The following is a 16,456-nucleotide window of genomic DNA, read 5'->3' as shown; positions in this document are numbered from 1 at the left end:
CGTGTTGTGCAGAGTCGAAGATGGCTGCCCCCACGGACAACACGAGGTGGGTGACGCGTCTAGAGGGGGCGGGGCGGGGCCGGCAGGCACGCAGCCACGCTGCGGGGTCTGCGGGCCTCTGGGTCTGAGAGTCGGGCCTGTGGTTTGGAGGACTTGGACCTGGCCAGGCAAACTTTGGAATAGTGTCCTTTCTTGCCGCAGTCGCTACAGTTCACGTTTTGAGCCGGGCAACGCTGCCTGGGGTGCTGGTGCTGGCCGCAGAAATAGCAGGGTAGCCCCCCGGGTTGGGCGGGCAGCCGCGCGGCACAGGCCTGGGGTACTCTCTGGTCGGGAGTCCACGAGGGGGTCGCGTGGTTGGAAGAGAAAGCATTGAGGCTTTGAAACGCTACATCCAGGGAGGTGGCTAGTTTTACCGTCTCTTCTAGGTCGAGGGCGACCTTCTCGAGCAGGCGCTGTCTGACGTAGTTGGACCGGACCCCAGCCACGTAGGCGTTCCAGACGGCGAGTTCCATGTGTTGGGAGGCCGTGACGGCCTTGTAGTTGCAGCTTCGCGCGAGGACCTTGAGGTCGCGTAGGTACTCCTCCAGCGATTCTCCAGGACGTTGGCGGCGAGTGGTGAGGAGATGCCGCACGTACACTTCGTTCACCGGCCTCAAGTATAGGCGCTTCAGCATCGCGAGGGCGTTTGCGTATGTGGTCGCTTCCGGTGATATTCGATGGCTCACCCTTGCGTGGAGGAGGCTCAGCTTCTGTTCGTTGGTGATGGAGGGCGAGGAGGAGGCGGCGAGGTAGGCCTCGAAACATCGGAGCCAGTGTGAAAAAATCCCTTTGGCTTCCGCGGCCTGTGGGTCGAGTTCCAGTCGGTCAGGTTTGAGGGCTGCTTCCATCACGATGTTGTAGTTGATTAAATTGATGCGACCATCAATTCACACGAGTCAGAGAGTTGAAGTGAACAGTGGCTTTAATCAACTAGAACAGTGCCTGCCTGCGACTGCTCTGCAATGAGAGCCGCCTACAGGGCAGCTGCTCTTTATACCTCCCCTCAAGGGGGCGGAGCCCACAAGGGCACCAACATAATACAATCAGTGTAATACAGTACAATGGTCCATGGGTGGAGCCCACATGGGCAACAGCATGGTACAATGTAATACAGTGGGTGAATGGTTACTATAATACGTTCACCACAGCCTGCCCGTCCCTTTGTTCCCATCGAACAACTCCCGGAATCCCCCCATCCAATTCCTCTCAAAAACACCTCTCCTAGTATCAATCCCCTCCCCCCACTTTTCACATCTCCCTGGCCCATCAAAACCTGTTCGACCAGGGTCCGATGACCGCTGTCCCTCCCCCAACACACTCCCATTCCCATTCACTAGCCAACTTAAGCTTGCTAGTGTGGAGGCCCTGCCCAGGCCCACCTCTCCCCAATCCCCTCCCTCATGCCCAGAGCCAAAAAACAAAGAAATTCCTTTCAAGTTAACAAACCGAATGCAAACACACAAACCCCAGAAAACCACTGTCACAAAAATTCCGAACTCCTACCCTACCTGAACAGGTAACTAGACACCCTTTAATCACAAATAACAACATGAAATAGAACTATATACAATCCACCCCCCCACCGCCTGTCCAAGACCAAACCTCATCCCATTTCTCATTTCTGCCCCAGTCCTTCTGCCTTTACAAAAGCCTCCGCCACCTCGAAGTAAAAGTCTGAGTTGTAGGTCACCCTCAACTTCGTTGAATGCACCACGCCAAACCTCACGCAGCAGTTGTGCAATGCCACTCGACCGAAGGCAACCTACCTCCTCACCAGCACCACGGTCCTGGTATATGCGTATACCAGCTCCAGCCCATTGCACCTCGAGCTTCTGCTTCACTCAACTCAGGACATTCTCCTCACATGGTACCTGTGAAAACAAATTATTAACACCCTTGGCGGTTCATTCACCTTCGGTTAGGCCTCAACAACTGATGAGCCCGATCCAGTTTATACCGGGAAGGATCTTCTTCCTCCCTCAGCAGCTCCGCCAACATCTTGGCAAAGTACTCAGTCGGCTCGGGCCCTCCACACCTTTGGCAGACCCACAATTCTTAAGTTCTGCTGCCTAAATCTATTTTCCAGGTCCTCCAACTTCGCTCTCGGACCTTTATTGGCCTCCACCACACTCTGCAGCTCCTCAGACATCGAGGAGAGCTGATCGCTGTGTTGTGACAAGGCCTACACCACCCCCTTCAGCTTCCTGCTCCCGCACCTCAGCTGATGTCTTCAATGTCATAATATCCACGCATGTGTATAATGAAGTACAGACAGGCAGTGATTGACACACAGGATGACCAGTAAGCACACAGCACAGTGCAGCCAATCACCAGACAGGACACCACCACTATAAAGCCAGAGGGCACTAGGGTTCCCGCTCTCGCTGGACCCAGCCACTGAGACAGTCAGAGTCCACGAGCTAGCACAGTGCAAACACCATGCGGTAGCTAGTGAGTCTGGTAAGGCTAGTACAAGGTCTCCAGTCAGTTCAGTATAGTGTTGGCCCACAGTTAAATATGTATGTTAGTTCTATCATTCAATAAAACCGTGTTGGATCTTCTACAGTGTTAGAGGTCTGTTTCTCGCATCACAGCATCAAGTGCAGTCCACACCAAACCGACCTGCCTAACACATCATGGTACCACGGAGTGATACTGAAAATTGATGGACCTACCTCGAGTGAATCAACATTGACCAGCAAGCAGCCATCTGGTGACATGGAAAACATCCAGCCTCCTCCGCAGCTCCGCATCTCCGGCAGCTTCGGCGCAAATTGGAAGCTCTTCAAGCAAAAGTTCCTCTGGTACATCGAGACTTCCGACCTCGAAGCAGCATCGGATGGCAGGAAGATCGTGCTATTTCTCTCCACCGTGGGGGACCACGCCATCCACATCTACAACTCCCACACGTTCGCTGACAGCGAAGACAAAACGAAGTTCAAAACAGTCCTGCTGAAGTTTGACAGCCACTGCGACATTGAGGTGAATGAGAGCTTTGAACGGTACGTTTTCCAGCAGAGGCTTCAGGGTAAGGATGAACCTTTTTAGTCCTTCGCCACCCGTCTCCGCATCCTAGCGCAGTCATGGAACTATGACTCGACGGCTCATTCCATGATCTGGGATCAGATCGTTTTCGGAGCCCACTCCGACTCCCTTCGGCAGTTGACCCTCTCTGTCGCTACCGAGACGTGCGTTGTCCATGAGCATGCTAAGAATCGTTACTCCCACATCAGGGTGGCAGAAACTGCGAAGCTGGCCTCCCATGAGGCAGAACGGGTGCAGGCCATTGCACAAATGCAGGACTTGAGCATCGAGGAGAGTGGCCGTTTTGCGCGCTTTTCCCGGGTCCCTGCACATGCGCGCCACGACCGAGTGGACGACGAGCACGACAACCCGACTGCGCAGGTGCGTATGTCGACCGACCGCATTGCGCATGCGCGATAGCGCACGGAACGCGCTGACGGCGGCGTCATGACGTGTCCGAATTGTGGCTCCGCCCATTTAAAGCGGCAATGTCCGGCAAAAGGACGCCGGTGTCTACAGTGTGGCAAGCTTGGGCACTACGCAGCCCTTTGCAGATCTGCTCCACCGCTCAGCAGCCAGCGATCCCAGCTGCGACGCAGAAGTGTCCGCTCAATACAACAAGGCATGCCAGATTATGATCCCGACAGCCAAACGGACCCTGATGCTGAGTGCCTCAAGTCCCAATACCAGGTGGGCATCATAACTACACATGCTCTGCCTTCCACCACACCTACTCGATCCACCACCGCCTCGCGATCCTCAGTGTGGATCCCGACGACGAATGGTGTGCTATCCTCACAGTGAACAAGGCCCGCATCCGGTTCAAACTGGACACCGGCGCATGGGCGAACCTCATCTCGAAATCCGACCTCAACACCATTCGCGCCAAACCAAGCATTCTTCCACCGGCCTGCCAGCTCCTTGACTACAATGGCAACGCCATAGCTGCCAGTGGCTCGTGTCAACTGGGGGTATCCAATAAGGCGATCAAGGCGACGCTGCGGTTTGAAATCATCGGGCCTGACAGAGCTTCCCTGCTCGGTGCTCAAGCCTGCAAGCTCCTGAACCTTGTTCAACGCGTCCACACCATGTCATCATCACCGGCGATGGCCTCCCCCGATGGAAACTTGCAAGCCGACATAGATGACATCATCACGCAGTACTACAGTGTGTTCGACGGAATGGGCACGCTCCCAATACAAAATCCTGCTCAAGCCGAAAGCCATCCCTGTAATTCATGAACCTCGCTGGGTGCCGGCGCCGCTCGAGGATCGTGTAAGAAGCAGTTACAGGACCTCCAAGACCAGGGCATCATATCAAAGGTCATAGAGCCCACAGACTGAGTCAGCTCCATGGTCTGCGTCAAGAAGCCGTCAGGGGAGCTTCGCATTTGCATTGACCCTAAGGATCTAAACCGCAACATCATACCAAAACGAGAAGAGTTGACCAGTGAGATGGCTCATGCCAAATTCTTCACTAACTCGACGCCTCCAAGGGTTTTTGGCAAATACAACTGGACGCGTCCAGTCGCAAGTTGTGCACGTTCAACACCCCGTTTGGTCGTTACTGCTACAACCGGATGCCTTTTGGCATCATATCTGCCACCGAAGTATTTCATCGCATCATGGAACAGATGATGGAGGGCATCGAGAGGGTGCGAGTGTACGTTGACGATGTCATTATCTGGTCCACAACACCCCAGGAACACATCGCTCGCCTCAAGGAGGTATTCCAAAGAATCCATGAACATGGTCTTCAGCTCAACAGGGCCAAGTGCTCATTTGGTCAATCGGAGATCAAATTCCTAGGTGACCACATCTCGCAGCGTATGGCCAGACTTCTCGGCGATCAACGCCATGAAGACCCCGGAGGACAAAAAGGCGGTCCTCCGCCTTCTCGGAATGGTCAATTTCCTCGGGAAATTCATTTCCAATATGGCATCCCACACCACGGCCCTCCGCCATCTCGTCAAAAAGTCGACGGAATTCTGTGGCTGCCCATGCATGAAGGGGAAAGGTGCGAGCTGAAAGCAAAACTCACGACAGCTCCGGTCCTAGAGTTCTTCGACCCAACTAAGGAAATCAAGATATCAACTGATGCAAGCCAGGACGGCATTGGGGCGGTGCTCCTTCAGCGGGATGACTCCGCGTCCTGGGCTCCAGTAGCGTATGCCTCCAGGGCCATGACGCCCACTGAGCAACAGTACGCTCAGATTGTGAAGGAGTGTCTGGGTCTCCTAACAGGGATAGTCAAGTTCCACGACTATGTTTATGGCCTGCCAAAATTCACGGTAGAGACGGACCACAGGCCTCTAGTCCACATAATCCAGAAGGATTTAAACGACATGACACCTCGGTTACAGCGTATTCTTCTAAAGCTACGCCGCTACGACTTCGAATTGGTCTACACGCCAGGTAAAGAGCTGACTGTTGCAAATGCCCTGTCCAGGTCCATTACCACACCGCATGAACAAAGTGACTTCATCTGCCACATAGAAGCCCAAGTGCAGTTGTGTGCCTCGAACCTTCCGGCCACCGGCAAACGGGTGGTCCAAATTTGTGAGGAGACAGCCAAGGATCCTCTGCTGCAGCGCGTGATGCAGCACATCAGCACTGGCTGGCAGAAGGGACAATGTCCCCAGTTCTATAATGTAAAAGACGACCTGACTGTGGTGGAGGGAATCCTTCTGAAACTCGACAGAATCGTAATTCCTCAGAGCATGCGTGCTATGGTGCTGGGCCAACTCCATGAGGGTCACCTTGGGGTCGAGAAATGCCGACGCAGAGCTCGGGAGGCGGTCTATTGGCCGGGCATCAGCCAGGACATTGCCGACACAGTCCTCACTTGCCCTACCTGTCAGAAGTTTCAGCCAGCTCAACCCAAAGAAACGTTGCAGCAGCACGAGATTGTGCCCTCTCCGTGGTCCAAAGTCGGTGTAGACCTTTTCCGTGCCAAGGGGCATGACTACGTACTTCTGGTCGACTGCTTCTCCAGTTACCCAGAAGAAGTGAAACTGTCCGACCTCACGTGGAAGGCGGTAATCAAAGCCTGCAAAGAAACGTTCGCCAGGCATGGGATACCGCTCACGGTAATGAGCGACAACGGTCCTTGCTTTTACAGCCAGGAATGGTCTGACTTCGCACAGTCCTACAACTTCCGTCACGTTACCTCCAGTCCCCATTACCCGCAGTCAAACGGGAAGGCCGAAAAAGGGGTCCACATTGTAAAGCAGCTGCTGTGCAAAGCTGCAGATTCAGGCTCCGATTTTAACCTGGCGATGCTGGCATACAGGGCGACCCCACTGTCCACTGGATTGTCTCCACCCCAGATGCTCATGAATCGCACTCTGAGGACCACAGTTCCAGCCATCCACGTTCCCGACTTTGACCACCTCACGGTCCTACAGAAAATGCAGCAGTCACGGGCCCAACAGAAAGCCACGTACGATGCCCATGCCACGGATCTGCCCGAGCTGGCCCCAACTGATCATGTTCGCGTACAGTTGTCTGAGGGCGGTTGGTCAGCCACAGCTGTTGTGCTCAAACAAGTGGCCCCAAGATCATTCCTTGCCCGCATGGCTGATGGCTCCCTGCTACCGCGCAACAGATGGGCACTGCGAAGAGTTCCACACCCGCTACCTGACCGGCGTGTCCCGCCGCCTACGCTGCCTCCTCCGGACGTACCCTACCACGAGGCCACCGATCTACCAGCGATCCTGCCGGTCCACGCGCCCACCGCGATGCCAGCGATCCCGCCTCTCCAAGCGCAGGCGGCTCCGAATCCGCCTCTGCGGCGGTCAACAAGAATTCGTCGCCCACCACAAAGACTAAATCTATAGACTGAGCTTTTGTACATTTTTGTGACTTCACCAATCGGACCTCTGTAAATATCATTTTGTTTGCCATGTATCTGCACTGTAGCAACCTTCCTATGTATATACGTTCGTTTAGACATCTTTCTGTATATAGTCAGGCACATATATTTATACGCATCCACACCTTTGTATTTTTTTTTAAAAAGGGGAGAGATGTCATAATATCCACGCATGTATATAATGAAGTTCAGACAGGCAGTGATTGACACACAGGATGACCAGTAAGCACACAGCACAGTGCAGCCAATCACCAGACAGGACACCACCACTATAAAGCCAGAGGGCACTAGGTTTCCCGCTCTCTCTGGACCCAGCCACTGAGACAGTCAGAGTCCACGAGCTAGCACAGTGCAAACACCATGCGGTAGCTAGTGAGTCTGGTCAGGCTAGTACAAGGTCTCCAGTCAGTTCAGTATAGCATCGGCCCACAGTTAAATATGTATGTTAGTTCTAACGTTCAATAAAACCGTGTTGGATCTTCTACAGTGTTAGAGGTCTGTTTCTCGCATCGCTGCATCACGTGCAGTCCACACCAAACCGACCTGCCTAACACATCATTCAACACCGTCACCTTCACCGTGGCAATTGCCTCCTCCACCAATAGTAATACCTTCATTGCCACCATCATTTATTTCCTCATCACCTCCCATGTATTTAGCAAACAGTTTTTTGAATTTCTTGGCCATCGTTTCTGCCATGCCTGATGACGCGGCCCTATCCAGCGACCCTTCCTCCGCCATCTTTCCAGCTGCCAGGCTGACCTTTTCACTGGCAGGTGAACCTTCACTTGCCCCCACTCTTCCTGGCGGCCTTCTTATGAGTTGCAGACATCCTCCGCCTTCCTTATGTCTTCCTGCACCTGTTCGTTTAAAAAATGCCCCTGGATTGCCCCGGGACCGGGCATTACATTTTTTTTTTAAATCGAGCCTCAACGTACGACTTCCTCCTACATGTTGCCACCTGAAGTCTCCATAAGGGATGCTCAACCTGTATAAAAACCAAAACTTTTGAGCTACTGTCAGAAAACTTGTTTGCAGTGCTGTTTTTCTCTATTTTCCAGGTTCCTTTTTCTGCCTTTTCTTCTTTCCCTCTTCCAAAATGCCTCATTTCTCATGAAGGATTTGAACCTCTGCTGGGAATTCAACCCATAATGTCAGTCACACAATCTAAGTTAGTAGTATTGACGGGGTATTTGACAAGCCAGTTTGAGTGGCACGATAGCTAGCTGAGTGTAATTCTGCCCAAACCTGTCAGCAAGGATGGCTAGTTATATAATAAAAGGAATCCATTAAATTTAATTCTCCCTTCTGAAACTGAGGCAAAGAGACCATTCACCCGTATCACTGCCTCTGTTGATGTCAGCTCAATGAGCATAGATCAAAGATTTCTTTGTATGTTTATAAACTTTTTAATCCAGCTGCTTGTCACCTTTATCACTGTCCCCAGCGGAGTTTGCAGTGTTGTCTGACAAGATCATTCCTGTCTGTCATGGGTATGTGAAATGTAAATACTGAATGCAAATAAATCATTTTGCTCAAAGCCAGTTGTTTCATTCTGGCAATGATGGGAGTCCAACCTTGGACATTTATGGGAGAGAAGGGAGTAGAGCGATTTAGGGGGCAGAGTGTGAAGAGTTAGAATGGGATTAGGTTTGTGTGGAGTATAAATACTGACATAGTAGGATTGATTGGCCTATATCAGAACTCCACTTCCCTTTTAATTTTTCCATAAATCTTGTTTATGTTATATCAGGGCCTGGAGCAACCCATATATTATTTCTACACACTCAGGTTTTCATATCAATTGAGCTAAAATTGCACCACTGAAAATAAAATTCAGTTACTTTGGAATTTGACCAGTTTCAACGAGAGTTGCAATTCTCTTTGTCTTCAAATTCTCCATTTTATCTTGTGAAGATCATTTGGACTTGAAATATGGCTTGGGTAAAGCAAGATCATGAGTAATCTGTAGTAAATCATGCTCAATTTAATTTCTACAGCTAGAGGTCAGTGCAATGTACGCCTAATACTTGCAGCTAAAGCTTTGAAAATTACGATGAATGCAGCATTCAGGAAAGTTGTTGGCTGTAGTTTTGCATTTACTTGCTTTCTAACTGTTGCACCTTGGATCAGTCTGCCAACTCTTTTAGTACCTGTAAGTTTGTTGCATTATTTTATAGGATGCAATAAGTGGTTATTAATGCAATACTCTAATCTTGGGCAAGAAATAAACTGATTTAGTCCATCCTGTTAATTAATGTATTTGTGCCCTCGGACTTGAGGTGTGTTTTTTTATGAGCTAAAGGTGCAGGTTGGTAAAGCCACAAAATATGAATCCTCCTCTCAATCATTTTGTATTAGACCGCAATAAATAAGATCAAGGTCACTCTGTTTTCCATCCTAGGATGCGAAAGAGAGGGCCTATTTTGCTGTGTTTGATGGCCATGGTGGAGTGGATGCTGCTGTCTATGCTGGAATGCACCTTCACGTCAACCTTGCACATCAGGAAATGTTCTCGACTCAGCCAGATGAGGCATTAAGGCGGGCCTTCAAACAGACAGACGAGATGTTCCTGCAGGGAGCTAAAAGAAAGGTGAGTGTAGTAAAGCTAAACAGGGCTTAGAAGGACTCAATCGCTAAACACCTGCATCCATCCAATCAGAGAGAATTCTTCCAGAATGTCACTTTGTGCTCTTCACAATAGTAGCACAAACATGGGCAATATCAGTATGTCCATTTAGATTGAACTGGTAGTCAGTGCTGTGGAGCCAATGGACGTTTAGACACAACAACCCTATTTTTTTACTGTCTTTTTTGTCATTGTGAAGCACTTTCAGATGGTACTAAAATGCTTAACTTAGATTGGTGAAGACAGTGCCAAAATAAGGCGAAAGTGTTGGACACGCATTTCTTAGGTTTTGCACAAGTATCGCAGGGAATATTTTATTTTTTTATTTAATGTTAGCAAATAGAAGATACTGTGGTCTTTTCTCTTTAATGTACCCGAACAGGCGACTAGGGGATTTTCACAGTAACTTCATTGCCGTGCTAATGTAAGCCTATTTGTGATAATGTAAAGATTATTATTATTAATTTGCATTTAAAATGAGTATTGGACAAGTGCAATGATTTCTTGAACAACAATGGAATTGCATCATTGAGCAGCACTTCATTCTTTTTTTAAATCAATAAATAATAAGATTAAAAGTCTTCAAACTGTTGGCCACTGATACCAGTAAAGTCCTTTTGATATATTTTGTATTGATTTCCCACTTACTCAGACATGATGATCCGCTCTTTATAAAAGGGAGAATCAAATGTTTTCAACAATCTTGTCTTTATCTTCGAGCCCCTTCATGTTGTGGGCTTTCCCTACCGTTGCAACACCAAGCTATTTTTCATTCTCCTCACTATGGTCTTTGGTAGCTCCTTTAGCAATTTTGTCCTGGCCCTTTGGAATTCTCCTTCAGTTAATCGTGACTTCAAAAACCTCACTATTTTGATTATGATTTTGCAACAAATTGGTTCATTTGCTGCTCTTCCTCTTTCCATCCACCCTGCTGCCACCCATGGCAGCAACATTGGAGGAAGCACCAGGCAAGCTGTAATCCAAAACTCATTGGCACAAGCAAAGGAAGATTTTGTTTCACCAGCTGCGAAAGTGGAAGTAAAGGCAGTCCCAGTCATCATGGTTTGACACATCATTGAAACCTGACCACCAACCTATCACGATCTTGTGAGAAATGACCCCCCTCCAAAGTCAGGACTTTCCAGTGTGATGCCATTCATTGAGTATTTCCTTGTCAAATTGCTCTTTCCAAAGTGTAAACACCTCATACTTTTCTGGATTAAATTCCATCTGCCATTTTTGTTACACTTTGAAAGGAGTAATTTGACAAGGAAATATTCAATGAATGGCACCACACTGGAAAGTCCTGACTTTGGAGGGGGGTCATTTCTATATCTTCCTGTAACCCAAGACTCTCAGCCTCACTGGTTTTTTTTTTAACAAACATTTTTTTGAGGTATTTTTTGGCATTGTAACAGCAGCAATATAAACAATGTACATAAAAATATAAACATAGTGCAAATACCACCTCCCTCCCCAACAGGTCCCACCACTAATTAACCCCCTAATCTACGCTAATCTAACCCCCCCCCCCTGCTGACGATTAATTCTCCGCAAAGAAGTCGATGAATGTTTGCCACCTCTGGGCGAACCCTAACAATGACCCTCTCAAAGCGAACTTAATTTTCTCCAGACAGAGAAAGCTAGCCATGTCCGATAGCCAGGTCTCCGACTTCGGGGGCTTTGAGTCCCTCCATGCTAGTAATATCCGCCTCCCGGGCTACCAGGGAAGAACGTCTGCCTCTTTCTCCTCCTGGATTCCTGGATCCTGCGACACCCCGAAAATCGCCACCTCTGCACTCAATGCCACCATTGTTTTTAATACCTTGGACATGACGTCAGCAAATCCCTGCCAAAATCCCCTCAACTTTGGACATGCCCAGAACATGTGAACATGATTCACTGGTCCTCTCGCTCATTTTGCGCACCTATCTTCCACCCCAAAGAATCTGTTCATCCGGGCCACTGTCATGTGAGCCCGGTGGTCGACCTTGAATTGAATCAGGCTGAGTCTGGCACAAGTTGCGGTCGCGTTGACTCTACTCAACGCGTCCGCCCAAATGCCCTCCTCTATCTCTCCCCCCAGCTCCTCCTCCCATTTTCGCTTCAGCTCCTCAGTCTGCATCTCCTCTGATCCCATAAGTTCCTTATGAATGTCAGAAACGCTCCCCTCATCTATCCATCCTCTGGAGACTACCCTGTCCTGAACCCCACTTAATGGCAGGAGTGGGAAGGTTGGTACCTGTCTACGCAGAAAGTCCCACACCTGCAGATATCGAAATTCGGTTCCCCCCCGCCAATGCAAACTTCTCCTCCAGCGCCCTCATATTCGGAAAGCTTCCCTCTCTTAACAAGTCCTCCATCCTCTCAATCCCCGCTCTCCGCCACAGTTGGAACCCCCCGTCCATCCTCCCCAGGGCAAACCGGTGATTAGCGCAGATTGGGGACCAGACCAATGCTCCCACTGCTCCCACATATCTCCTCCATTGCCCCCAGACTCTCAAGGCCGTCACCACTACGGGCCTGGTGGAGTACCGCTCCGGCGGGAATGGCAGAGGCGCAGTTACCAACGCCCCCAAACCTGTGCCCTTGCAAGAAGCCGCCTCCATACACACCCATGCCGACCCCCCCCCCCCCCCCCGAACCACCAGCCACTTCCTAATCATGGCCATGTTAGCCGCCCAGTAATAATTGCTAAAGTTCGGCAGCGCCAACCCTCCCTCTCCCCGACTCCGCTCCAGCATTACCCTCCTCGCGGGGACTTGCCCCCCATACAAAGCCCGCTATAACTTTATTGACCCGCTTAAAAAAGGACCGGGGAATGAAGATGGGGAGACATTGAAATACAAACAGGAATCATGGGAGGACCGTCATTTTCACCGTTTGGACTCTACCAGCTGGAGACAATGGGAGCGCATCCCATCTCCGGAAATCATCTTTCATCTGATCCACCAACCGGGCCAAGTTCAATTTATGTAGCTGGTCCCAATCCCGCGCCACTTGGATACCTAGGTACCTGAAACTGTCCCCAACCAATCTAAACGGCAGTTCCCCGTCACCTCTCCTGACCCCTCGCCTGGACCTCAAACATCTCGCTCTTCCCCATATTAAGCTTGTACCCTGAAATCCGGCTGAATTCCCCTAACATTCCTATGATTTCTTCCATCCCCTCAATTGGATCTGAAACATACAGAAGCAGGTCATCTCCGCATACAGTGAGACTCTGTGCTCCACGCCGCCGCCCCCCCCCCCCCCCCCCCCCCATTGCGACCACTACCTCCACCTCCCTACTTTCTGGGGGCATCATGATCACGTTTAACAGCATTCTTACATTGGCCACCAGCTGCCTGCCCTTAACGAACCCCGTCTGATCCTCCACAATGACGTTCGGTACACAATCCTCAATCCTGGAGGACAAAATCTTGGCCAACAGTTTGGCGTCTACGTTCAACAGGGAAATCGGCCTGTAAGACCCACATAGCTCCGGGTTCTTGTCCCGTTTCAGGAGCCTGTGACATCGTCTGGGGCAAAACCCCTCTTTCCCTTGCCTCATTAAAAACCTTCATCAGCACCGGTCCCAATATCCCGGAGAACTTTTTGTAGAACTACTGGGTACCCATCCGGTCCCGGGGCCTTACTCGACTGCATGGCCTTCAAGCCCTCCACTATCTCTTCCAACCCGCTCGGGGGCCCCAGTCCTTCTACCACCTTTGGGAAAGTCAGCCCCTCCAGGAAGTGCCTCATCCCCTCCGGCCCCGCAGGGGGTTCCGACCTGTATAACCTGCTGTAGAAATCCCTGGACGCCTTGCTCACCCTTTCCGAGTCCCCAACTAAGTTCCCATCCCCGTCAGTAACTTTCCCTATTTCTCTAGCTGCCTCCCTCTTTCTGAGCTGCTGTGCAAGCATCCTGCTGGCCTTCTCACCATGCTCGTAGATCGCCCCCTCGCCTTTCTGAGCTGTTCCACTGCCCTCCCTGTGGTTAACAAGCCGGACTCCGCCTGTAGCCTCCGCTGTTCCCTTAAAAGCCCTATCTCTGGAGTCTCCGCATACCTCCTGTCGACTTGTAGAATCTCCTTTACCAGTCGGTCCGTCCCTGCCCTGTCCGTCCTGTCCCTGTGAACCCGGATCGAGATCAACTCTCCTCTCATCACTGCCTTCAGCGCTTCCCAGACCACCGCTGCTGAGACCTCCCCCGTATAATTTACCTGCAGGTAATTTTGTATGCATTTCCTCAGCCTCTCGCACAGCGCTTCGTCCGCCAATAGCTCTACATCTAACCTCCATTGCGGGCGCTGATTGCTATCTTTACCAATCTGCAGGTCAACCCAGTGTGGAGCATGGTCCGAGATTGTGATCGCCGAGTACCCCATGTCCACCACCCCTGCCAGCAAGGCCCTACCAAAACAAAGGTTCTTTTTCGGAATGGCAACCGGTGACGAGTGATGTCCCGCAGGGTTCAGTGTTGGGGCCACAGCTGTTCTCTTTATATATTAACGATCTAGATGACGGGACTGGGGGCATTCTGGCTAAGTTTGCCGATGATACAAAGATAGGTGGAGGGGCAGGTAGTATGGAGGAGGTGGGGAGGTTGCAGAAAGATTTAGACAGTTTAGGAGAGTGGTCCAAGAAATGGCTGATGAAATTCAACGTGGGCAAGTGCGAGGTCTTGCACTTTGGAAAAAAGAATAGAGGCATGGACTATTTTCTAAACGGTGACAAAATTCATAATGCTGAAGTGCAAAGGGACTTGGGAGTCCTAGTCCAGGATTCTCTAAAGGTAAACTTGCAGGTTGAGTCCGTAATTAAGAAAGTAAATGCAATGTTGTCATTCATCTCAAAAGGCTTGGAATATAAAAGCAGGGATGTAATTCGGAAGCTTTATAAAGCATTAGTTAGGCCCCATTTAGAATACTGTGAGCAATTTTGGGCCCCACACCTCAGGAAGGACATACTGGCACTGGAGAGGGTCCAGCGGAGATTCACACAGATGATCCCAGGAATGGTAGGCCTAACATACGATGAACGTCTGAGGATCCTGGGATTATATTCATTGGAGTTTAGGAGGTTGAGGGGAGATCTAATAGAAACTTACAAAATAATGAATGGCTTAGATAGGGTGGACGTAGGGAAGTTGTTTCCATTAGCAGGGGAGACTAGGACCCGGGGCACAGCCTTAGAATAAAAGGGAGTCACTTTAGAACAGAGATGAGGAGAAATTTCTTCAGCCAGAGAGTGGTGGGTCTGTGGAATTCATCGCCACAGAGGGCGGTGGAGGCCGGGACGTTGAGTGTCTTTAAGACAGAAGTTGATAAATTCTTGATTTCTCGAGGAATTAAGGGCTATGGAGAGAGAGCGGGTAAATGGAGTTGAAATCAGCCATGATTGAATGGTGGAGTGGACTCAATGGGCCGAATGGCCTTACTTCCGCTCCTATGTCTTAATGTCTTATGGTCTTATGATCCGAGAGTATACCTTATGCACGTGGGAGTAGAAGGAGAACTCCTTCACCCTCGGCTGCCTAAATCTCCATGGATCCACCCCCCCCCCATCTGCTCCATGAACCCTTTCAGTTCCTTTGCCGTTGCTGGCACCCTGCCCATTTTCGAGCATGACCGATCCAGGCCGGGATCAATAACTGTATTAAAGTCCCCTCCCATGATCAGCTTGTGCGACTCCAGGTCCGGTATCTTCCCCCCATCCTCTTTATAAATTCCACGTCGTCCCAGTTTGGCACATATACATTAACCAGCACTACCTTCATCCCCTCCAGCTTACCACTAACCATAATATATCGACCCCCCACATCCGAAACTATTCTACCCACCTCAAATATCACCCGCTTAATAATCAAGATCGCAACCCATCTAGTCTTTGTATCCAGTCCTGAGTGGAAGACCTGACTGACCTAGCCTTTCCTCAATCTAACCTGGTCCACTACTTTAAGGTGCGTCTCCTGCAGCATTACCACGTCCACCTTCAGTCGCCTCAGGTGCGCGAACACACGCACCCTCTTAACCGGCCCTGTCAACCCTCGAACATTCCAGGTGATCAGCCTAGTTGGGGGGCAAAGTGCCCCCCCCCCACACCGGCCGATCAGCCATCCCTTCTTGGGCCCGCCTCCAGCCCATGCGCCACGCCTCCTCCGGCCCGCCCCCCGGCAGCCCCCGCCACCGACCTCCTCTCTGTCCCTCAACCGAAGTCCCTCCCTCGTCAGCAGAACAATTACCCCCCCCCCCGTCCCCCCCCTAGCAACACCACTCTGAAACCTAACCCATACAATAAACTAAACATATGCACACACACCACTGCACTTCCGTGAGCTAGCCCACCCAGCTAGCTTCGTGGCCCACTCCCCCGGCGCCAAAAAGTCTCCCATCTATTGTTCCCTCACTCCCCTCCCCCGCTCATACAAACAAATTCCCACATCTAACAATCCCACACAATCACCCAGCTGGGAAAAAAACCCAAACACCGAAAACCAAACAAGCACGTCTCCATCCCTCAAAAGTGCACTTCAAAGAAAAAGACATTGCCAACATCCACCAAAAAGAAAACCCGAAAACGAAAAAACTTTCCCCCCCCCCCTTCTTAAACAGAACTCAAAAACAGGAGGGAAAAAATGAAAAAGAGACCCAATATAAGCCAACAAGTTGATCAAAGTTCGAGAGTTCTCAGCCCCCCACCAGTCCTTTTTTTTTCTCAGCCTCACTGTTAACCATATCTTTGTGTCATCTGCAAATTTACTGATCCTACCCCTCACTGATCCTTCCCCCCACATAGTCATCTAAGTCATTTATATGAATGACAAATATTAGGGGACCCAGCACAGATCCTATGGTATGCCAGTGGACGCTGGCTCCCAGTCACTAAAGCAGCTGTCCGTCATCACCC

The 16,456-nt window shown here is 50.4% G+C and overlaps 1 protein-coding gene across 2 annotated transcripts in view; it reads left to right on the top strand.

Annotated features, from left to right (window-relative positions):
• The window catches only part of ppm1f (protein phosphatase, Mg2+/Mn2+ dependent, 1F), a 165,901-nt gene that overhangs the window by 125,968 nt on the left and 23,477 nt on the right, over positions 1–16,456 (top strand). The window contains exon 4 of one of the 2 annotated variants that reach the window (XM_072498380.1): positions 9,341–9,529. The exons of the other annotated variant lie outside the window; for it this stretch is intronic. Coding sequence (XP_072354481.1) covers positions 9,341–9,529 — 189 coding nt within the window. The remainder of the gene's footprint in view (positions 1–9,340; positions 9,530–16,456) is intronic. 2 annotated transcript variants of the gene reach the window in all.

Source organism: Scyliorhinus torazame, chromosome 1 (assembly GCF_047496885.1).
Source record: "Scyliorhinus torazame isolate Kashiwa2021f chromosome 1, sScyTor2.1, whole genome shotgun sequence".
NCBI classification, from domain to species: domain Eukaryota; kingdom Metazoa; phylum Chordata; class Chondrichthyes; order Carcharhiniformes; family Scyliorhinidae; genus Scyliorhinus; species Scyliorhinus torazame.
Note: the sequence above shows the minus strand (reverse complement) of the source record. Positions and strands in the feature narration are given on the sequence as shown.